At 38.6% G+C, this 25,506-nt stretch overlaps 1 protein-coding gene across 1 annotated transcript; it reads right to left on the bottom strand.

Annotated features, from left to right (window-relative positions):
* Positions 1-13,166: 13,166 nt before the first annotated feature.
* Positions 13,167-18,782, bottom strand: LOC148034733 (eukaryotic translation initiation factor 2 subunit alpha homolog). Its single transcript, XM_087679693.1, has 7 exons — positions 18,204-18,782; positions 16,385-16,441; positions 16,211-16,297; positions 15,981-16,127; positions 14,362-14,466; positions 13,621-13,719; positions 13,167-13,440 (listed from the first exon to the last, which is right to left on the bottom strand). The coding sequence occupies exons 1-7, from the start codon at positions 18,573-18,575 to the stop codon at positions 13,285-13,287; spliced, it is 1,023 nt and encodes a 340-aa protein (XP_087535819.1). The 5' UTR covers positions 18,576-18,782; the 3' UTR covers positions 13,167-13,284.
* Positions 18,783-25,506: the final 6,724 nt, after the last annotated feature.

The following is a 25,506-nucleotide window of genomic DNA, read 5'->3' as shown; positions in this document are numbered from 1 at the left end:
AGGTTTCCATTTTGAAGACTCAAGGACTAAAAGGAAAAGGTCGTAATGTTGATCCTTCACTTTGGACTTTTCCCATGAGACTTTTAATTCGGATGTTAACAGTGCAGATGATATGTCTCTTTATATACGAAATTAGTAGTCTACAAAAGCTAAAAGTTATCCTCTCATATCATGGACATTTAAGTGGAGTATTGCTAGCCTCTCCATGCTCCAAGAAGGAGATCCTACCTATGTTTGCAGAGACTCACACAAGAAAGCTTGCTAAGATTGATAGCCAGAGAAAGTAGAAGGGGCTTTTCTATGCCTTGCCATTTCAGAGATCAAAAAATGGCTATAGCACACAGAAGAAAAACATGTTTATTGCAAGCAAACTTTGGTGCAAGAAGTAGCTGTAAGAAAGGAATTCTGCAATGCAACATAATCTACACTACACAATAGTGACTGGACCTTCGTCCCACCCTTTATGAGAGCTTTTGTGATGCTGCTCTGGATGGCCTGAGAAGAAGTTGAGAACATCTAGCTTATGTTCACCGTTGATTATTGTTGCCATTGACCGACTAATAAAGTTTCTAGGCTGTCTCTTCACCATCAACTTCTAAATCTAGCAGCAGCAACTTGACTCACTAGCTGACTAATGTTAAGTTAAGGAGGCCATGATCAACATCATGATGCTCGTCTTCCTCACCTTAGTGAGTTCTGTTGATTTTTGCATCACCCAGAATATGAGACAAAGCAAGCATTACATTTATGAATGACCGACATTTCAATTCACAAGGCCTACAATATGCCTGGCTAACCACAAAGTGATTTCGACTCAAATTTCTTATATAACTTTAAGTGAGACGATTTCTACTTTGAGGAGTTGAAATTATGGAGTGAAGATCTTTGTATTGCCATAAAATTATATAAGCCATTACCAAATGCTGAAGGGAGGGTAAGGAAGTGGAAGAGAAGACTTTACTTTCAAAATTGAGCAAGTCTTGTAACAACAAAGCTAGCATTTATTCTTTCAATCAATCGAAATGTACCTCTTACCTATTGCAAGAAATTTCATCTCATTGGAATGATCTTGTTCAATGACAAAGTAAGCTTCCATTGAAACAATATATGTTTTGATATTCTTGTACTCCTTATACTCAAGCCAAAGCATGAGAAGCCTTAGAAGGATCTAATGCTCATAAAGCCATTACGTGTGCCTTCAATGGAATTTATGCATCCTCTTTTGGATTTCATGTACTTACCTTGAATTGAGTATTCTTCATTATCTTTATTCACCTCTCGCTTAGCGTCCCTATGACGAGTGACTTTCGCAAACCCCCTACACATACTTCCGCGACAACGTACCCTCTATATCTTGTAATTTCAGCCCATTAGCAAAAGGCATATTTGCATACATAACAGTTTAGAATGTGTTCCATAACTCAAGCAATGTAACCATCAAGAATAAGGGAGGAAGATTGTCCTTAAATTCAATCCCTTGTGAAGATAAGTGGCTTAAAATAGAATGAAACTCATTTAACTATAGATAGACATGGAAGTTTCCTCTTTTATACGAAGTTCCATGAGTTGCTTCAATCAAATACATCTAAGAGACAAGGCTCTGCTTATCATAGACATTACAAATCTTATCCCATAACTACTAGGCGGCCTGCCATAGAGACAACATTATGTTGAGAGATAGGCATCTGAACCCCATGTATGCAAGGGTGGATAAGGGTTGTTGGGTGTAAAGGAACTAGAGGGCTAGGGAAACCCTAACCCTAGCCATCCAAAGGATATTTAAATAGCCTAGAGGTCACTCTCAAAGTAGAGAAGAGTGTACTAGTTGTACTTGCAAACAACTCATTAAGCAAGATCTTCTTCTTGTACTTGAGCTCTCTCTCTCCCTCTCATACACACTCTCTTGCTCTCACTCTGATATTTCAACATGGTATCAAAGCCTTCTCTGATCCCTTTAGGTCTCCTAAACCTCATCTCAACCTAAGTGCATAAGAAAAGCTTCATTTTCTCATCTTGGTCTTTCAAGCTCCATAGCCAACCAACACCTACCTCCATTGGAGGAGCTCATGTGAGCAAAAGAGGGCATATTAGCCTCTGATTTCTTCAAGAGAAACCTTCCTCGGCATTAGGCCCTCCTTCCTAGCACCACAAACCCCAACATTGGCCACACAACAGGACGTCATTTATCAAAAAATGCAGGCAAGTGTCTAGGGCAACGTGCAAATCCGTACAGTTGTGTGCTCAAGCAAGGGACAAATTAATGGTGGCTACCTTAGGGCTTTGATAGTCCACACTAGTGGGCTATCCTCCCACAAGAGGGCTCCTCAAATCTCTATCCACAAGAAGAGATCTTTGTCACCCCTAGCTATGGGTTTCGTGGCAGCCATAGCCAAGAAGCTTCAAGCTCTCCTATTTTCATTTATTTCATTCTAGGAATCATTAACAGTGATTCTAATCATTGAAGCATATTCTCTGAAGCTTGTTGCAAATCTGGGAGAAACTCCAATACTCGGAGGACATCAACAATGAGCTTACCAGGAAGTCGACTTCGGTCTTCAATCAAGCATCTCATTAAGCTTGACATTAGTGTTTTTAAACACTATTGATTAACCTTCTAATCACTTACTGGATATTTGTTAAATCTAATATAAACACATTGACCATTGTAACATCTCATCTTGTAACACATTAAATTTAAGCCTGCTATGTATTAATCATCTCTTTTTGCTTCCACACTTACTAGCAATTGTGTAAAGGACTAGACACTGCCATTATCTAGAGCAATTGGTAAGACCTTCCTATCATGACCATGGCTTAAGCCAATGTTAGACCTCAAATTCATAAGTTTGATGGAAAAGAGTTTCATCCATGGTAGATACTAGTGAGGTGGTATAAAATGATGGAACAGGGCTATTGGCCCTTCATCAAAGGAACCAAGGTTATTGGTCCATCAAATCCACTTGATGTAGAATATAATGAACGAGCCCAAGCCATAATCATGCTTCATCTAGATGAATGCCTAATCCATTACATTGACCAACTCTCCACTGCCAAGGAGAAATGGGATGAGCTTGAAAAGCTTTATGGTGCTATAGTAAAGAACTCTAAAATTTTCCTTAAGATCAATTTTTTTTTCTTGGAGTATAAGCAAGGAGAATACCTATGTAAGTTCATTTATCACATGAAGGGGCTCATGGCACAACTATCCTTAGTTCAAGCTCCAATTCATGATGAAGATACCATTGTAATTCTCTTAAAAGCTATAAAGAAGGTATTTCCAACCCTTATAACTACTTTTACAAATATCCCAAATCCAACATTGGAAAGCACCATCCAATCTTGTTTAGATGAGGAGAAAAGAAATCAGAAAGAAGGCAGTACCAATCTCAAGGATCTACTTCAATAGCCCATGAGCAAATCTTGGTTCATATTATATCCACCAAATGCTCCTTTTGCAATAAGCAGGGACATCTTGTTAATAACTGTTGGAAAAAATATCATGACAAAATAAGGTGCAACAAATGTAAGAAGACAAGGCATATTACCAATAAATGTCCTATCACCCTGAAGTATTGGAGACCAACTTTGTCTCCAAAACACCTAATGATCAACTTTTCTAAATCTACAAATCCTCTATTTATAAGCACTCTTGTAGCCTAATTTATAAAGGCATCCCTTTTTTTTTTTTTTTGGGGGGGGGGGGGATGATGGGGATGAGAGATAGGCATGTGAACCCCATGTGTGCAAGGGTGGATAATGGTAGCTAGGTGTGAATGAACTAGAGGACAAGGGGAAACCCTAAACCTATCCATCCGGCGGCTATTTAAAAAGGCTAGAGGTCACTCTCAAAGTAGAGAAGAGTGTACAATTTGTACTTGTGAATAACTCATTAAGCAAGATCTTATTCTTGTACTTGAGCTCTCTCTCTCTCTCCCTCTTGTGCACACTCTCTTGCTCTCACTCTGATATTTCAACACATTATAGTAGATCTGCTTAGAGAGTGATAAAATGATAACATATTTACATAATTCATCCAATTCAAACCAATCCTCTCTGCATCATTAAGTTCAAGCTTGACACCCTGATGTCTCGATGGCTTAATTTAGCAATCATTTTCACTATTGTACATAGTTTTGGACAGTAAGCTTTGATAGGGAAAGCTTTATGCCTATCATGTATTAATATCATTCAGCTATGCTACATACTTGTTTGATGCTGAGATCATTGGAGGATTCTTACTTGATGCCTTGATATGTATTTTGAGTTTATCTTGAGCTCCATTTTGGATTGTGTATAGTAGTAGTGTTGGTTATTACAAACAATTTGCTATAATACCTCTATGATAGCCTATTTCTCATAGCTTTGGAGCCTTACTGATGCTTATATGCCCATATATCGATGTTGAATCACTAGGGGATGTTATATTGATGTCTTGGAATGCATTTGGGACTAACATGAGCTTGAAATAGCTCAGATTTCACTATCATTTAAGAATTGTAATAACATGGCAACAAACCATTTTATCAGTATTCCTATTATATACCTCTTGCTCTCAAATGCTATTTGGGCACTCTATTGGATGCATTGATGTCTAACATGGATACTACATGCTTGATTATGCTCATTGAGAGCTCTTGAGCTGTGATTTAGGCTTGCTTACATCCACATTGAGTGTGATTTATGCTATTGGCTACTACTTTGGATGCCATAGTAAGAGCTTGAACAAGATATTGGGTCTCATGCTTTCAGATGTATGTCATATGTATCTTGGATGCTTGGAAGCTACACCTTTGATGTATTGAACTTCTTCACGAGCCATTGCAAGCTCAAAGTCAAGCCAAAAGCATCTCAATATGTCATCACGACATCCACTATTCGGGTACCAAATAGGCATCAGTAAAAACATACATAAGCTTCAAGCTTTGAAGCAAAATGACTTAAACATGTATACAATAGGTATGTTGTCTAGGAATGTCTCAAGATTATTTATTCAACATTAATTCATGCATTGTCAAGTCCCTGTGCAAAGCCATTTCAAAGTAGTGCCCTAAGGATGTGGTCAACATGATCTTAAATGAGAGTGCAGGAAATTTGTTACAACAGCAACATAAGACCACCACAACCAACATCCTCTCTCCCTCTTAAACCATCAGCCATCACAATCAATCAACACTGCCTTGCTCCAAAACAATAAGGTATGTCATTTTTAAAAAAATTTAAGGTTTTAATAACCTTATTATTAAAGTTAAAAACTCTCTTCCAAATATCATATGTTCACACCTTCCTCTCTCTAAATTGGTTCACACATGAGCTTGTTCACATTGAGCTCTCCAAACTAGTTCATGGTTCAACCACTTTCACGCTTGTGTCCATAAACTGGTTATTGTTAAAGCCATGTTCACATTGTTGTGTGCTAAATCACATAAATCCATATCCAATGACTATTCCTGTAGTGAGACAAATATTGTAAGTCATAAGCTAAGTCAAGTTGCCAATTTCAAAGCTACAAATCTATCTAATGTCCTATCAAGCCATATGTGCCATGAAGACATTGAGCAAAAGCAGTTTATGTAAAAAGTAATATGACTAAGAGAAAAGAATATGTGATGGTTCTCTTTTAAGTTCAAATATAAAACCTTGTCCAAGAAAAGATAAAGACCAACAAACATAAGAAGAACAAAATCTAAGCAAAAACCAAGACAAAGTAAAGACCATGAAGGAAAGAAGTCCAAGAAGTCAAATGAGTCTAAGAAGATCAAGAAGAGTAAGGATACCATGAAGCCTACCAAAGCATACCAAAGACCAAGAAAGGAAGCCAAAATAGCAAAAGTAAAGCAAAAGGAAGATCAAAAGTGGAGGCAAAGTCCAAGATCAAAAGCCAAAGAAAATGACAAACCAAAGCAACAACACGCAAGAGCGCCCACATAAGAGGATTAAGAAAATGTGGAAAAGACAAAACCTGAGCATCCACTAGCAGTAGCCATAGAATACACCTAGTGAGGGGGGGATAGTCAATTATCAATCATGTAACAACACCATATTGGGAAATATGGGAATTTCCCATAAGTTTGGGACACGCGGTCAAATATTTGGATTTGTCATAACTTGAACACTATAGCTCCAAATCAAGCGCTCTATAGCTCAATAGATTCCATTTTTCGAGCACTTTCCAATGATAGGTCATATCATATGGTTTTGAGAAACTTATGTGCATGTTTTCCGGGTGTCACCTTTTTACTATTCAAAAAATGGGAATTGGGAGATTCCCAAACTCACTAATATTGTGTTTAACCACCTGACCACCTTGAAGTAGCCGAATAAGGCACCAAGGGGAAATGTTGGAATATTTGTTTTAGCATATGTAAGAGTGGTACCTTCTTTGTATGCAAATGTAATATGAACTAGTCTTTAGAGTGTAGAGAGATGAGAATGATAGGTTGGAAGGATAAGGATCTGAGGTGGCAAGTCAAACTTAAACCAATGCAATGTATCCAATGTACACATGAGTTTATTTAAAGAGACAAGCTAATGCAATGAGATGAGTGTCATTTTCTTTGTTTCTCAAATTCATGGCTATCTTTATCTATGAACCCCCTTGAATTTGTTTATTCTTCACAAGTCTAAAGTTGTTGATGAAATGATTGTGGGAAAGCATTGTTGCAAGAATGGGAAGGTTTCATTACCTCCCTTTCAAGAATCATCTGAGTCCTTGCATGATTTGTTGGTTGGAAATAAATGTGACATTAGGGAGTTTAAGAAACAAATGTGTGGCTACAATGTTTCCCTTGCTTTTGTATTGTTGGGCACTAAGATAGATGGGTCATTGCTTAGTGGTGGGAATGGACACACATTTCAAGTGCATAGCTCTATATATCATTGTATTGGATCGATGGTACCTAATGTTCTAAATCATGCAAGACCAAGGTTTTCACAATTGTATGTTTACAACACTGATCATGAACTTCAAAACAAGATGTTTGTAATGCCTAGCCTTCATTCAGAAATACTATCTTCGTTGTAAGCAATGATGCATACTAACTACATTTATACTCCAGCCTTTCAAATTATTAGAGAGATGATTCTAAAAATTCATGCGGTGGAGATATAGATAACTATTGTAGAAGGACATGCAACATCAAGACAGTACTCTACACCAACTAGCAATGAGGTTGCTGCTATTATGCTAAGTTAAGGTAATGATGAAAACTTGGATTACCGCAACATAAATGTTTGTATGGGGAATGGAATATGTGTCACTAAGAAGATGGGTGGCACTTGAAAATTCCTTACACTATAGTGGATAAATACTATGTCTCCCCAAAACACGTGCTTGACAAAGTCTACATCACACAAATGGAGTACTATGCATATTGTCTTCAGGTTCAAGATGACATTGTTGCACCGTGCTACGAGGTGAAGGCTATTGTAGCAACTTATGGTTATAGACAAGATATAATTTCTGGTAGATCTATCGGTAAGTGCATTGTACTCCCATCATCCTTTACATGAGGGTCTCGACACATGTACCAACTATAATAAAATGCTATATCCATAGTCCATAATAGGGATAAACCCAATCTCTTCATTATCTTCACATGTAATTCAAGGTGGGCAGAAATTAGGGATGCTTTGTTGCCTGGTCAAATAGTGCATGATAGGCAAGACTTCGCCCCTAAAGTCTTTTATCGACAACATAAGGACATGATGGAAACACTTGTGAAGAAAATTTGTTTGGCAAAGCTGCAACCTATGTCAATGTAGGTGAGTTCCAAAAGTAAGGCTTGCCACACTCACATACATCTCTGACATTGTGTGATACATTCAAGCCAAAGGATGTTGAACCCTATAATAGGATGGTTTTTGTAGAGCTTCTAGATCAAGAGAAATTCCCTAATCTATTTGAGACCATTGTTGCTTACACCATGCATGGCATGTGTGGACATTTGGGACCCAAAATTTTATGTGTGGTGAATGGCAAATATTCAAGGCATTACTACCCGCACATCCAACAAATTCCACTATGGAAGATGATCGTGAATACCCAATTTATATGAGGAAACAATGGAAGATCGCTTTTAGTTAGAGGTGCCTACCTCGACAACCATTGGTTGGTGCCTTACAATCATTTAACTATCTTAAAAAATATAGAGCATTTCCTTATCTTCTTCAAATGTCTACCCCCGCCTGCAAATATTATCCTACTTCAAAAACTCTGTCTCCCAAGAGAGATTCACATCTATGTTGTCAAATCACATTATGCATAGGAACCTTGCTCACATTGTCGAGCGAATACCAACTCTCCCTACATGGATTCCTCTAGTCCACCATTTGTAGAGATTCAATATGGTCTTATGTCAAGTGTGTTTATGTCTTAACCCCATTTGGGAGCATTCTTGATTCAAAAATAACATTATTTACATATTTCACTACATTGCAAGCACCATGAGTTCATGGATCTTTCATGCTTGGTTAGGGTGCATCAATTGCACCTTGGTGTTATTGTGTTTAATGGAACAAAGAATCGCACATCTACTTCTAATTCAAGTGACAAAAATCATACTTTTTTTCGTTTCATATCTTTGCTTATAGTATAGTCTCTAGCTAAATAAGTGACTTATGTGTTCATTTCAAGGAAAATGAAGTTTCGAAGATCAATGATTGCAACTATTTGTGTAAATTGAATCTACTAGCTCATCATTGCACAATTGTCAAAGAAGCTCCTACGCTCTTCACTAACAAATGTCCGAGGGGGGACTTTTTTAATAGTTTTTTGTTTTCTTTACAAAATTTGTTTTCCCTTACAAAAGCATTCTTTACACATTTCGAGACATTGCAAGCATCATGCACTCATGGATCTTTCATGCTTGGTTAGGATGCATCAATTGTACCTTAGCATCACTATGTCCAATGGAACAAATCACACATCTACTTCCAATTCAAGTAACTGAAATTACACATTTTGTTTCTTTTCATTTCCTTACTTATACAAGTCTCTAGCTAATAAGTGATTTGTGTTTTCATTTCAAGAAAAAGGAAGTTTCGAAAAATCGATGATTGCAACCATTTGTGTAAATTAAATCTACTAGTATCATCACTACACAATGTCAAAGAAGCTCTTACGCTCACAAACAATGTCCTTGGGGGGGGGGGGGAGGGGGGGTGTGGGACACATCTACACTCATTCACTCACTCAACATTGCACAGAGAGGTAACACAATATGTGAGAGCAAGGTATAATCTTGTATTATTCAATCAAAGAAACGGTACATCATAGGCACATCTAAGGACTACACTCTCATGATGCCACACATAAGAGGGTTCACCACTGGGTATAGGGAATCACACGTAGAGTAGAAACCAAGAAAGGCTCACATTCACTACTACTCCCTATATAGGTGTTTCTAGTAGCAACGCCATGGTATAGCTACAAAGCCCTTACACTAACCCCTTCTTTATTGAATTGATGTCATCAGCAATCTAAGGGTAGAGGTTATTTGACTCATTCGGGGTCTTAGTACAACTTTTGCTAACAAGCTAGCCCCAGTGTCTGCCGATCTAGGACTATGAGACATTCACGGGGTCTTAACATTGCCTTTACTATCAGAGTAGTTAGTGTCTACCGCACTAGGACTTGGGGAACTTAACGCAACTTTTTTTGGCAAGCTAATCAATGTCTACCCATCTAGACTTATTGGGGGCTATTGGCTTATTTTGGCTGCCATGCAAGTCCACCCTTGACTCAATTACATTTGAGGAGTGGATGCATTATTGGGCCTATGATGAGTGCCGTTGGGATTACTCAAGGGACATTGGAAGAATTGGTGGGTTCTCCTTGAGCCGGATGGCGAAGGCATCTTTGCCACATTCGCGCGCCTTCGCTTATGAAATCCAAGTGGCTTCCTTGAGAGGGCACCCTTGCCACTTGGTGAGATACTCAAGGTACCCTTTGTGTTCTCGGCACCAAAGGAATGCTTCTACTTCAAATGAAGCATTGGTACATGCCACCCCCATTAATTGTTGGGGTAGAAACTACGAAGAAGTCAAGCATGAAATGCATTATGGACACATACTTTCTGGCATGTCAAGCTTGTAGGTAATTTCATTTAGCACTTGAGTAATGTAGTAAGGTCCATAGTAGCGGTGATTGAATTTGGGGCTCATATTCTTTGGGAGTGACATATGCTTGGAGTTGACTAGGACCATATCGCCCTTGGTGAAGAGTAATGCCTTTCTCTTTTTGTTGGCTTGTTTTGTCACGGTGATTTTTCTCCGTTCTAGACTTTGCTTTGCTACGGCATTGCGGTCTCTCCATTTATTCAAGATAGGTGTTGGACTACTGCTACCCAGGCCGCTATGCATTGGGGATGAGCACTAACTGTACCCACCCTTAGGTGGTCCATGCTTTCATTACTTCCACTTGGGATTTCTTGGATGCGCAGGGCTTGTGGTTCCTCTCCTCCATATGCACTAGTGGTTGCCACTCTAGACTCTCTTAATGAGGTTGTGTCTTCCATGGGGCATCTGTTTTGATAGTGCAGTCCCCCGCACTTAAAACATCTAATCCTTGTGGTTGGGCTTTGGGGTCTCCACCATGATGTATTTGATCCCACTGGCCCATATGATCCACTTGAAATTGGTCTATAGTGGTTACTCCCCCATCTCTCAACTGCTCCTCTTGATACTGAGGCAACTTGTGACACATCTGGAGTTATGCTTGAGGTTTGACTCCGCATTTTCAAAAATGAGTCTCTAGGGGTAGTAGGTCTCGAGGTCCACAAGTTATCATTAAGGTTGGTGTTGAATATGGTATGGTTCCCTTGGGCTATCCTCCTGCCTCCTAGTTCCACTAGTCTTTCAACCATCCTTATGGCCTCGACTAAACTGGTTGGCTCATGTCTCTCTACATCTCTTCTGGCCCATTCTTACATGCTAAATAAGAATCCATGCAGCTTAGTGTTAGTCTCTATGTTGGGTAGCTACAGCATGAGCTACCTATATTTGCTAACATACTCCATCTTCCCTTGTGTCTATTTGTGGTTTCTTCATTCATCTCTTTGAATTTCTCCATCTTGGAAATGAAATAGTCTTTGAGTTCTTCTTAGAGTTATTTCCATGAAAAGATGGTGTGTCCTTATTCCTATTCCAACAGGTACCAACTAGCAACATCCTCCCATAAGTAGATTGCTACCACCTCCCTCCTTGTCTTTCAATGATTTTGAAATACTTCAAGTATATGTCTACCTCGGCAATCCATTTCTTCAGAATCAACACATCCCTCTCTTCTTTGTACTTGGTGGGTTGGGACATTTTGAACTTGCCGTAGTCGTCTTTTGAACTATCACTCTCCTCTTCTCTATGGTTGTCTTTTGTCCATCTTGTCCTTACTTCAGACTTCCACTACCTTCTCCTTGTCCTTTCTTGTATATTGTGCCCTCCTAGAAGTCCTCTCCCTAATCTATCCATCTCTTGTAGCTTATGCCTTCTCTCCTCTTCTTGTTGTAACACCCACTCTTTATAACCCTCGTCCACTTCTAGTTTTCTTCTCATTTCCTCTTCCTCCTCTTATCATCTACATGTTCCTCCAAATTGAGTCCAATAGGCCTGACATGCCCTCCAATCACCTCTCTAGTCCGACTAGTCACCTTCTTCTCTATTCCCCATTCTTGTCATCTACTCTTCTTTCTCTCTTCCATTGTTGGGATGGATGTGCTCTCTATCATCCTCCATGTGGGCATGGTAAACCATGCCGTAGCTTTCGTGAAAGTCAACACAAGGAAGCCTCATTTCACCTTCAAGTGGTGGTTGTGCCACAAGGAAGCCGCATCACATCTTCAAGCTGTGGATGGTGTCAAGGTCGCCATATCAAGGGTCACTATGCTAGGGGTCTACACAACAAGGATCGACATGATGGGGATCAACGCAATGGGAAACATCGCGATGTGGGACAACACAACGTGGGTGGTTTCAACTCATTCACCTTGGGGGATTGAATCTCCTCTCCTACTTCCGTGAGCACTCCTTTGCTCCCAGCAAAAGTTGCTTTGATACCAAGTGTGATGCACCTACACTCTCACTCACTCAACACTTCACAGAGAGGTAACACGATATGTGTGAGTAAGGTATACTCTTGATTATTCAATCAAAGAAACTCCGCTACATTCCACTTGTTGCATTGCTAAAGTGACATCCATTTATCTATAATTGCAAATGAGCTTGCATTTTATTGGTCTACAATGTACTCTTTGAATTGTGCTTTGGGAGAGCCTTGCAATTTTGTGCTTTGCTTTTATTTGGAAACATTGAATGTTGAAGTTCATATTCTTGTGCACAAAATGCACCTTTGAAAAGTAGATTTGTTGAAAAAATGACTTTTGCCTAGCAAAATATGAAGCAAGTAGCTCTGCAAGCCTGTAGCTAACTCTACAAGCCTGTAGCTCAATTATTACAGTATTGTAAGCTCAAAGGTCCCAATTGCATATTTGTAGCCAGTTTGGGAAATTCTATGGCCAGTTCTTACTTGAATCATATCATTCTGTCAATGCCAAAAACTCAATAAATTACCTTCCAAAGCATACATTGTTTGGCCAAAGTTCACTTCCAATTATACTTCAAATGATAATAGAATGGAGTATGTTGTCACTTGAAAAAACTTTTCTTCTAACAGCTTAATAAAAATAAGCAAGCACATAAAAAGTTACAGGGAGATCCGGGCTTTAATGGACCATTTAATCAGATAGGGAGAAGAACCCAGTGCTATTTGTGTTGTGTTCCTATGCATCTGTTTCTAGATTATCTGTGACTACAACATGTAGAATGTATCCTGATAATACACAAACTGTAGTGTGTAGATTCCAGCTCCAATAAATAGCTGGAGAGTAGGTCTGTCAAGCTTCAACATTCCAGAGTCCCAGTGGTGCTAATTTCAGTGCATCCACTGTTCGACACCTAAAATATTCTCAGATGTCCCGTCATACCGTTGTTAATGGAATGGGACTTTAGTAACTTCCTGCATAGAATATCTAGAAAATGTATTAATCTTAAGCAGTCTACTTTGTCCTTATCTGGCCATTGCAGCTTATCAAACTCACATAATCTCAAGCCTCAGGCAAGGAGCGTATCCTCCAAGTCCACTCAATAAATAGTGTTCTCCAAAACTCAAGACACAGTAGACCAAATCCACAAAACTTTCCTCTATTCAAAAATGAGAAATCTCAGTAGCAGTTAGCTACCATATCATACACGATGAAAGGAGCCATTAAAGCTGGTACTTTACACAAAACCAGGCTACCCTGTCAGACCAACACCACCTTCAACATCAACTTCACCCATACCACTGTCTTCTTCCTCCTCTTCACTGTCTCTATCTCCATCCACTTCTTCATTGTCTTTGGCATATTTCTGCATTTGTTCTTGAAGGAGCCTGTCATCTCTCTCACTCACCTGCAAGCTCACCCCAAGCGAGCAGAACCATCAGAGACAGCATTGCACTTGTTTAAATAGTTTCGAATTTGGTAATCTACACTACAGGTAGAAAATTCAACAACATACTGCAAAGGACAGCTAGGCAGCACTGAACAGTAAAGCATCAATTCAAAGGAAAAACAGAAATACGTCAATTACCGCTCGTGGAGCCTCTCTCACAGACAGCTTGCCTTTGTGCAGTTCAATTTCTTTCACACATGCTTTAATTGCAGCATTCAGAACTGCAATGCCTTGCTCCTGTTCAATATCGTACTACATTAGAGCAACCAAGAATGAAGCATATATCCACAGTGACACTTGGAGACTTAATAAAACAAAAACACACCAAGGCTTTGATGAGCTGACAAAATGGATTCGATTACGAGGCACTGCTTAGAAACAAGCTGACCAAAATGTTTACTTGATCCTAAGTACTAATTTAGAGTTCACAGAAGATCTGCAGTTACCATGCGATCTAGCCTGGTGAGAATTAAGCACTGGCTTTGCTACTATTACAAAGCTGCTCCCCGTCACTTATCATGGTCTAAACTGCTTCCTTGAATGACTCACTAGCTTAAACAACTAGAAGTGAAGATGATTGCTTTTGCTATTTGACTGTAATGTTGCTTCGACAATATGGGAAAGATTAAAAATAATAGCATGGCAACGATCAAAATGCAACACAGCTATTGTAATTATAAATGGCACAATATATTTGTATATAAACCAGAACTAACATCATCAGTGTGAATGATACATCAAGCTTTAGAATAGATGCAAACAAGATCTATTATAAGATGAGTGAGAATGAACAGCACACAGAAATCTCTACCTGAATGCAAAGAACCATAATTTGATTTATCAAAAGAAAAAAGAGATGAAACTAAATATGAGCACCACCTTGTCAAGAGTTTGTGTAGTGAGCACATAAAGAGGAGGAGCAACCAATTTGATTTTGACAGGACATTCCTTACTGCCTGCAGCCTCTGCCTTCCGCATAGCTTCCTGCAAAGAAGTGAGTACCAGACAAAAATTTAGACATTAATTGTCCAAATCATTGAAGTATTCCCCCATATCTTCAGAATAACTAAGAAAGGTCTAAAAGCAAAGAACCCTTACAAACAACAGTGTTTTCCACATAACAGCTCGGTAATAATTTGTTAAAAACACATAAATCAAGCTCCTGAAGTTTATAGTTGCCAATGTACAACTACAAAGATGCAGGTTGAAAAGATTGCCACCAGCCAAAAATGCAGCTATTGCCATAGTTCACACTGGCCAATCCCCATCTTTTCATCATGATGTGATCCTTTCAAAGGCATCCCTGGGTGATTGGTTTGACATGCCCAATTGACCAAGTATACATGACAATTACAATTGATTACTGTCCAAGGACATCTGCTCCCCTCCAATTTATCATCACCTATTCATTGAGAGAATCTTTCAGCCAACTCCCAAAGAACATCACACAAATCTGACACCCAAAGAAGTGATTTCTCTCTCTTCTTGTTCTGGTCAAAGTTTGCTGTTGGCACAAGGAATGGACGATACATGCATAGGAATGAGGGAACAACATTCCAGGATCAGCAAGAAAGTGAAACACGTTTCAAAATATACAACATTCCATCTTGAAAGCTGTTCCTGAACATGAATACTTCTAATTTCTTCCTCCCGTTAGGGACAAGATGGCAGGAAATAAGCTGCCCTGATGTTAAATCTTTCACTGCTAATGCAATGGTCATTGTGCCGAGAGCTAGGGGTACCAAAGTAGAGTTCATTTTAATTATATCATTCAGCCCATTTCTCATTCTGGTGACAGATACTTACATTGCCAAGAGTAACCATTACACTCACTATTTTATAGCTACTGGTTGCTAGCAAGAGTTAAGGGTTAGTACAACCTTCATAGTTACGCATATCTTCACAGTGACTTCATGCAGCTTCTCATCATAGATGACTTTAATGAGAGAAACAAGCATATAAACGCATGTATTAAAAGTAGAATTTGAAGGCTATATTGCATGTCGGCCCCAAAAGCTAAAACATAGGTTGGCAAAAGAGGTGGCAACCAAAACAACAAAAGCTCAACACAGCTCCCTTATGATCAATCGCTTCAATCAACTACTACATCAAGATATGGGTGCGATGATCTAAAGAAAGTTGTTTAAAGGCTAACCTTCAGACAACAACAAAGCTTGAAATGAAAATTCCTGTGTTAAAGGGCAAGAAAGGCACAACAACATCCACAACGCTATCTATTATCCATGCTAAACTCAAACTCTTCATACGGATCACTTTGCTCAATAACCCTTTAATTAGTTGTATAGCCTACAAACACCAATAAAACTTGAAAATCAAAATCCTATGCAAAAGGACAAGAAGAACACAAGAGCATCTGTATTTAACATTTTTTAGATGGGTAGGTCTAAACTACTATATGTCAATGTACAGTGTACACCACAAAAGCATGTGAGCTCCAAGTTGGAAACATGCTCTAAGCACTTAAGGATCATAAATACCTGTATATGCAAAACCCCATCGTATTGGAAACACCTGAGCTCAATATCTGCACGGATCCTAACAGGTTGTGGGGTCATTCTTCGAAGAATGTTCTTAATAAGTGCTTGTTTGACTTCCTCTGTCATTGCCGGCACAACCTTGGTCACCTACCATTTTACGACTATATTAGATGTACTTTTACAATTTCACAATTTGAACATTACATTTGGAAACAAAAAAGGCATCTCACCTCCTGCCCATCTGGTCCAACCTCCTTAATTTCACGAGTAAGACCATTTAAAATAGAGTCTGGGTCTGTAACAATTAGTTTGAATGCCTGCATATTACAAACAAAAGTAATCAATACCATGCAAGAAAAGACATCTAAACACGAATAAGAACACTGGGCACATGTATGCAATACCTCAAAAGCATGTCCATATTTTCTATATAGCGGCCAACCAACATGGATGTAGAGGTCCTGAAAACATAAGTTATGTTGACTTGAGTTCTTTGGACAAATTTTAATCTGACCAAAGTCATAAGCAAGCTTATACTACAAAATTTAGAAATAAATCTTCAAACAATGTCTCAAACTTAATGAATTGTTTAATAGGCCTCTTTAAAAACAGCACCATCAGCACCCAAAAAACATAGCTATTGAAGGAATGCCATGGAATAAAAATTCAATTATATCCAATAATAATATCATAGTAAGCAGCCACCAAAACAACCATCAAATCATAGACCAAGAGCACAACTTGAAAACCTAAGTTCATAGGGCATGCATGTATAAGTATCACCAATTTTTTATTCATGGGAACCAAGAATAAACTATAGCCTATGTGCAAGATAATCACATCTGCATGATGGTCGAACTTCATACATAATCATAGAAATTAGCTACTGATCATTGAATTTTACACTCAGTTAGCTGTGCATCTCCATTGGGCTGAACAGAACCCAAGTTTGCAAAGAAGATGACTAACCTCAAATCCTTGGACTGAGAAATATTTTTGGTAATATACATTGCATTTTCAAAGAAATGGTACAATGAGGGAGAGACAAAGTAGGGATGTGAAAGGAAAAACAATGAAAGGAATGCAAAAAATCAAGAAAAACAAGAAACAACTGTTCAGAAAAACACCCATTGAATCTCTAGATAATTAAATAAACTCGCAACTTTAAAAAACAGACACACCTAGGACTTCCATACAAAAGAATGTTTTGAATCATTAGATCCCTTGCAAGCTTTTAGAAAGCAAAGTTAAACATAAAAGACACAACTAGAACCTATCCTTTCAAGGATTTCTCAGATTGACAACATTTTATGACAAATAGAAATACAAACTGAATTTAGAACTTCCATACAAAAGAATGCTTTGAATCATTAGATCCCTTGCAAGCTTTTACAAATCAAAGTTAAACATAAAAGAGGCAACTAGAACCTATCCTTCCTATGTGCTCGCCTAGCTTAAGATAACTTGGCTGCCTAATGACATCCATGCATATCATCAAAATAGAAAAAATTTGTATGCTCCTATCATTCATATTTCTAGTCTGATGATTCTAAGAAGACTCGTCCTTTCAGAAGATTGTAAGTCCCAAAACATTTTGTATAGAATGGAGGTGCAGTCTGAATTGTTCAGTCTCTAAGTGCTCATCCAGCTTGAAAAGCTTGGCTCATCCGTGACATGATTAAACAGAAATCTAACAATATTGAAACCCAAAGGAGATGGCAACCATCCAACACCACTGTATTTTGGTAATGTGGAGACACCAAAACCCAAAGGAGATGGCAACCATCTAGCACCACCATATATATCACTAGGCCTAACGAAAAATAATTGTGCCAGAGTTAATTGCAGAACAATTGTGCCATTAGTTGCCGCATATGATTGCAGAACTACACATGAAAAAGTAAATAAGAACATCTTGAGAACTGTTACCGCATGATTGCAGAACTACATATAAGAAAGCATATAGGAACATGTAATTTGAGGCAAGCATACCAGAGAGTCTTCTATCACAAAGATGTGACATGGGACAGAAATGGCTACTGAAAAACAGTAGGCTTCCAAACTGTAAAGCAAGGGTTTATCTGGATTGCGTTAATGCCCTTAAAAACTTAAGACACGTTTCCCCATAACTAAATGATGTTGCCAAAACCAAAACAAAAACATGACAGTCCCATTCTGAAAGAAGTGCGGCATGCAGATGCAGAGGTATGACACTAATCCTACCTCAAGATCAACATCCATTGTATCAGCCACATGCCTCATGATGGAGTGCACCATCTTGCTCTTGTTGTACCGCTCTTCACAAGCCTGCACATCCTCTTCTGAGACACGACGCTTGCTGAGATCGATGTAGCCTTTCTCCTTGTCGACTCTGATGACCATGACAGGCTCCTGACGACCAACCTTAATAAGGCTGCCGATACTCCTGATTCTGCGCCGGGAGAGCTCTGAGAGGAGAATCATGCCCTCTATGTTGTTGTATTCCAGCAGGGAGACGTATGCCCCCATCTCTGCTATGCTCTTCACCTGCACCATCACCACATCGTCTGCCTCCGGGTACTTGGCTTCATACATCCGGCAGTCTGTAACCGTCATGTTTGTCTGCTTAGGAAATGCGCAATCTGCGAGGGACTGCTGAGAGGCTCCTGCGCTGAGATGGAGTGATTAGGGTTTTGTGTTACACTAGTCTGCGGAGCTTCGCATCAGTGTGTTGCAGTCGTCGATAGACAAGGTGCTGGGGATGACCTTTATATACCCAAATCAAGGTAGAGTCCATAGGCATAGAGAGTAGGCTGTAGAGAACCCATAGATAGAGTGTGATTGGTGAGCTATAGCTACATTGTTTTATGCAAAGTATTGTTAGAACTAGTCTATTGGGCTTTAATTGTTTTGTGTATGGTGTATAGCACGTTCCTTTAGAATACTTCTTTTGTTAGAACTAGTCTATTGGGCTTTAATTGTTTTGTGTATAGTGTATAGCACGTTCCTTTAGGATACTTCTTTTGTATTGGTACTTCTTCTGTGGAGGGCTCACTGACTTGTTAACACATTGCCTCATGCATCTCCATCTTGAGTCTTCTCTTTTGATAAACCATGAACTTCCTAATTTCTAGTCCAACTGCTTCTTCTTCTTCTTCAGATGTTAGTTTCTTCTTCTTCTTCTTCTTTTGGTACAAGTTGTAGTCAAAACTTTAAGTGTCCAAAAGCTCCCTACCTCTTTTCATTTCTCCACTTTCATATGAACTTAAGCACAACTACCCTAATCAAATTGATTGATTTTAATGTCTAGTCATCTAGAAACCCCTTATCACCAAAGAGTGTTGTTTTCATGACCAAATTGTCATTCAGATTAGCAACTCTAAGCCAACTCTTGATTATCCTCCACATAGGTTGCACTTAAGCGCATTCCCAAAATAAATGGACAATTATCTCTTGGAGTGCACAAAGTAGCAAGAAGTAAAGGACCTTTGAGAGCTGACTCCAAAACAGGAGATCTTGACTCACCACCTTCCAAAGCAAAATATTCAATTTATTTGAGGGCATAGCTTTCTCCTTCCATGTGGAGATCATAACTAGTGGAAACTGCTTCATCCAAGCCATCCTTGCTTGCATAAAGGCACATAATAAGGAGCCAATGATGTCTCAACCTTTCTATAGTGCCACAATTTCTTTCCATCCATGCCTTCAAATACTTTGGCTGGGTGCAAGTTGGCAACTTCGTATTCAGTAAGCCCAACTCTCCTTGAGTCGTTACGCAACCCTATACAGCTATTCCATCTCCTTCTCATTCAATCCAAACCATTGTTGGATCCATCTAGGATTTCTCCACCCATGGGTGTCATTATTCCATACATCACACCATTGCCTTAACCCTTTCACATGGATGATCCTAAATAACTTGGGCTTCTATTGGGATAAAGGTCAATGAATGGGAGGTGAGTGATTGGGGGTAGTGAGGGGGGTGCCCATCACAGCTGTCTCAAGGTGAAAATAAGTGCTCACTTGTGGAAATGTGGGAGGCATAGTGTTAAAGGGTGGCATTCTCCCTATTGATATACCATGGTGCAAAGAGGTAATGAAGTGATAGTAGGTTGAATATGGTATGGAGAAGGAGAAAGTGCTAGGCCCAAAGATGGAGGATCCAACTGCGAGTGTTCTAGATGTAGAAGTGGAGTGCAATTTGAGGTTTTGGAATGAAGAAGAGAGGAAATTGAGGTGTGGATCAGAAGAGGGTGGAATGGGAGGGATTTGAGAAGATTTGTTTACATACTCAAATGAAACATAAGATGTAGATATACCTAATGAAGTATATCTGCTTTGAGAGCCCCCTCTATCAAAGTTTACATATTGAAAATCATATGGATCTTGCACACCAAAAGGAGAAATGGAAAAGGGTTTTGATTCATATGACTCAAAGGAATTGTAGAACCTAGCAATGGTCTTGGTTGAGATGAAGAAGATGGGTGGCCAATTGTCGCAAAATGTCATATGTTCTCCATGATCGGAGAGCTGATTAGTCTCACCAATCAGTCTGGATGTAGTAGCAAAGCTATTAGGAGGGGTATAAAATCGACTATACATGATGTGCAAGTGCTCTTCAAATTCCCCCTCTATCAAGTGACTAAAATTTGAAACATGAGAAGAAAAGAAAAGTGAAGTTGAAGGTGGGGTGTCATTTTGCTCATCGAGTCCATAATGCCTCCTAAAGGCCTCCAACAATGGAGAAGCCTAATAAGACATTGTGGGAGCTTGAGAAGAGGGTGACTGAGATGTTTATGAATCACTTATGTGTCATTCATGTACCTCACACAAAAGCAAGCCTCCACAATATTTGTAGGATACTCTTTACAAGAGCACTAGCTCAATACCATGTGAAGATATGCTAGGGTTTGGACTAAGGAAATACAGAATGTACTACCACAACTAAAACACAAAGACTCTGACATTGACATGCAAAACTCAAGCCTAAATGCAAAATGCAAAACACAAATAGAGAAGAGACAAACTCCGAAGTGAATGAATCAATGCTTTAAATGAATGAGAGAATGTATAAAATGCTCAAGGGAAGAGCTATCCAACAATTGGTGGCTCTAAGAAGAGGGCTAAGGGAGATGTTGATGTGCATCATCCCCACCAAAGGCAAATCTGGAGTGTAGTAACCACTAGTTGGAGTAGAGACTAATGGAGAGAAGTGTTGAAAAGACAAAAGTGATTTGTTGAAGATGATGGCGATTGATCACTGACAACAATGAAAGGCTAGGTGATAGCATAGATTATGTAGCAGCAATCTCTCTAGGGACTAGACAATCAATGAAAGAGAGCTAATAGTCAAAACTTACAAGACAAGGGATAAGGCTAAATGGTGGGCACCCTGTCTATTTACAAATGCAAAATGATCCCCTGAATTAGGGTTTTGCATGTGGACACAAAAACTCTTTAGAACTGGTTCGCTTTAATGAAACTTTTGGTAATTTACGATTTTGGGACTATTTTAAAGAGCTAATCGATGGGTAAGGAACTTTTTAGCTCAATAGATCACATGGGAGAATATCTCATAAAAATCAATTCCCTTTTCCTATTTAAAACCCTTATCAACCAAAGGGATCTTATATGTTGGCTTAAGGCAACCAAGGATGCTTTTCAACTTATACATCCACTTGCTTTGGCAATGTATATTTTCCACTAAGCAATGGAACCACATCCCACATATAGTTCTTTTATAGTGAATCATACTTAAACTGCATGGCCCTCTCCCAACAAAGTCTTAGCATTATCCTACACTTTTCTCTTGCCTTATCACACCTACCCTAGTGCATTTTATGGCACTGTGCGGCTAAATATGACCCTACTAACCACAATACTAACATATAAGAGATGATTTGGGGCCATAGGATTTATTGTGACCTTACCCAAGAGATTTAGACTTTGACCTGCCCTAATGTGCATCTTTGCCATAATGGTCATTACTATATCTACCATCATTATGGCCTCTAACATTGAGTACATGATTGGTACCTGCATCTTGTAAAGAAAAATATATGCCACTTTTAACTTGGATTAACATTCAAATCCACAATTCGACCCCTTTGATTCATTATATATGTGTTCTTTTTTACCTAGTTGGATATTGTCTCTTTCTCTTGATTTCAGTCATGATAGACCTTAATCAACCCCTAATTTGCCTGTAATCTTAGCTCTTAATCTACCTCTAATCAACATCTAATCTTATCTTTTGTTCTATCCAAAATATTCTCTCTCTCTCTCTCTCTCTCTCTCTCTCTCTCTCTCTCTGTATATATATATATATATATGAATTGACACTTAAGGATTAAGCAACAACTATGAAGAATAATAACATCACAGAGATTAAAAAAATAAAGATACATCTATTATCACTTGATTGCTTGTAGTAGGGTAGAGAGTGTTGTAGATAGAGATTATTTGATTTCAGCAAATGCTATCAAAACTACTCATGAGATTGCTTGTAGCAAGGTAGAGAGTGTTGTCAATAGTACTGAGTGTTGCTTCAGAAGAATTTGTATGCAAGAAACCATATTCTGGAGGGAAGGCGAAGAGTACACAAAATTTCAAACAAAACTAGAGCTTTGAAAGGGAATGAAGAAATGCCCAGAAATAGGCATATACTTGTCCAAAAAAGATAAAAATTTACAAGGAAACTCTCGAGTCAAAAAGGTGTCTCTAGGTAAAAACTAATCTTAAAATATGATGTGTACGTCATTTTATATCTTTTTTTAAATTCCACCCTTTTAAGAAGCAAGAATGAGAATGATTCTAGCATATTTTCACGTTGAAAAGTCATGAGGGTGTTAAAGAGTTGTATATCAATGATTGGCTTTGTTTTTAGAGAAAATAGAATTGTATTTTTTTAGTTATGAGGATTTTGAGAAAAAGTGACCTTATCCTATAGTTTGAAAATAAAATAATAGGTGAAATATGTTGAAAATACAAATACGAGATTTGCTTGATTGTAGAAGATCTCTTATTATAATATTATTTTGGAATCTCTTTTTAAAGAGAGAGAGAGAGGTGAGAGAAACCCCTTAAGGGGCAAAAAAGAGAGTCCATATTTCTCCTAATGACTTACTAAAAAATATTCAAGGGTGTGAAGGCTTGATTAGATCGTGTATTAAAGAGAATTAGAATCATACCTCTTCTTAGATCTTCAAAGTTAATAGAGGCCAAATGGCAACTTAATGCAAAGCTTTTGGAGCTGATAAGAGATCGCATGTGTATTTAAGGTTTGGAAACACTAAGGGTTGGGACTTAAAATACATATGAGGTAAAGTTCATCAAGCTCAACAATATTGCATGGATCTACACAAGGTGCAGATGGCAATGGTGATGTACTACAATGTGTCTATTGAGAAATGTAATGATAAACTATGGTTTGTCATAAAATTAGATGAACATGAGGTCATCAGAGTAAAGCTTGAAAGAGTTAGTACGACTTTGATAAACATAGCTCTATACAAGAGTAACCTAGGGAACTTTAATTCAATTAAAGTATGATGTGTGGTGATTCACTACATTTGAGATTTCTAAGGAAACATTCGAGGTGCTACAACTATTCCTTATGCATACAAGCATTCTACATCATCCATTGTCAAGAACATGGCAAGATGCTCTCAGTTGAAGGGTATGGTCAATACTTGGTGGAATGGCATCTTGGAGGAGACTTGAAAATTTTAAAATACATGTGTGGAATCTCCAATGGTACAAATGCAAACCATCCATGCTTATGTTGCTTGATAGAGAGGGTGGAAGGAAAGGATAAAAGAACTAACAAAGGATGACAAGTGTTACACCGATGTGTGATAAAGAAGATCCCACTTGGTTGGAAGACTATATTCAATGTTCCATTGAAACATATTCATATTTGTTCATTGCATGGTTTTTTCAAAATCATGGATAAAATTATGTATTAGTGTATTTGATTTGCTTATCGGATGCAATTGAAAAAAGAAGCCATTGCAACATATAGGAATTTTGAGCAAGTGCTATCAGAAATTGGGCTACACAAGCATTAAGTAACGATTAAAAAAGATGAGATGAGATCAAGAAAAAATTATAACTTGCCAAAAAATCCTTACTTTGGAAGAGTAAAGACTAGGAAGTTTTTTTCAACACCCGTTAGTGAAGAAGTATGTCACTTAAATCAAGACCATTACGGACCAGTTATAGCATCCATTGGCACACATGTGGAGGATGCAGACATGGTTGCAATAGCATTAAATGGCTTGGTGCCTGAATATAAATCATTTGATACTTCCATATATGTGCAAGCTGAAATGCCAGATTTTAATGAGCTTGTTGCATTGCTCATTCATGAGGAAGTTAAACTAGGATTGGCTATAGATTCTAGCAGCTCTAAGAGCAAGGATACTGTTTTTTATTCGAATCAACGCAGTTGTGGCAGTCGTGGTAGATGTTATGGCTCTAACAGAGGATCTCAGCAGAATGTGTCTTATGGAAATAATTACCAACAGGGTTCAAATGCAAGAGGAGGTGGAAATTTTAGAGGCAGGGGGAGATCTAGCCCTAGAGGCAGAGGCTCATGGTAGCCACAGAGAACCTCTAACAATCCTAACAAGGATAATGATTGTCACTACTATGGTAAGTACAGTCACATTGCCAAGGATTGCTAGAAGAAGTAGGGCAATAAAAAGGGCAAGCAACATGGACATTATGCATTGTCCAGTCAACAGAAGATGCGTCTAGGGATAGACTATTTTCCATGACATATGTGAAAGAGAAGGCTGCTGAGAAGTCTGTTGAGGATGCAGTTTGATGTATTGATTCGGGAGCATCGAATCGTATGATGCTTCATTGGTGATTGGTTTACTAACATGGTGCCTGACACAGGAATGGCTATGTATGCATAAGAGAAGACACGCAACATAGCATTAAGCATAAATACAGAGTACCTTTAGTGATTCATGATGGCAAAAAGAAGAATCTGCATGGTGTATTGCATGTCCCATCTATTACTAAAAATTTGATGTCTGTGGGTCAGATGACTGAGCAAAATCTACATGTTCGGTTTAATAAGCATGGATGCTTCATTGAAGAGTTTGGTAGTGGCTGCAAATTGATTGCTTATGGTCATAGACAAGGCAGGATGGTCACTTTGGATGCCACTTTACTACAACTGAAATCAGTCATGTTTGCTCATGGCTCCAAGCACAGTTAGAGACTTTGGGACATGTTAATCTTCAGTGGCGGCTGCAAATGATGTAGAAGAAACAACTTGTGACATGTCTACCCAAGTTTGCATACACTGATATTGGTCATGTTTGCAATGCTCGCCAATTTGGTAAACAATCAAGATTGCCTTTTGCCAAGCATGTATGGAATAGTACATGACTATTGCAATTGATTCACTTCGATGTGTGGGGGCCAGCCCATAATGCATCTATGGGAGTTTCCAAATACTATGTGACATTCGTTGATGACTTTAGCCGCTATACTTGGGTGTACATATTGAAAACAAAAGATAAAGTGCTGG

Source organism: Lygodium microphyllum, chromosome 6 (assembly GCF_053477565.2).
Source record: "Lygodium microphyllum isolate KBCC chromosome 6, Lygodium_microphyllum_v1.1.10, whole genome shotgun sequence".
Classification (NCBI taxonomy): domain Eukaryota; kingdom Viridiplantae; phylum Streptophyta; class Polypodiopsida; order Schizaeales; family Lygodiaceae; genus Lygodium; species Lygodium microphyllum.
The sequence above is the reverse complement of the archived record's forward strand: the minus strand, read 5'-3'. Positions and strand labels throughout refer to the sequence as shown.

What these genes read in the sequence shown, in the direction of transcription:
- LOC148034733 (XM_087679693.1), bottom strand. Translation starts at nt 18,575, where the DNA reads ATGACGGTTACAGACTGCCGGATGTATGAAGCCAAGTACCCGGAGGCA. An exon ending in ATGGGGTTTTGCATATACAG is followed by an intron (nt 14,467 to 15,980) that starts GTATTTATGATC and finishes ACTTCTTTGCAG; the next exon opens with GAAGCTATGCGGAAGGCAGA. An exon ending in CTACACAAACTCTTGACAAG is followed by an intron (nt 13,720 to 14,361) that starts GTGGTGCTCATA and finishes GATATTGAACAG; the next exon opens with GAGCAAGGCATTGCAGTTCT.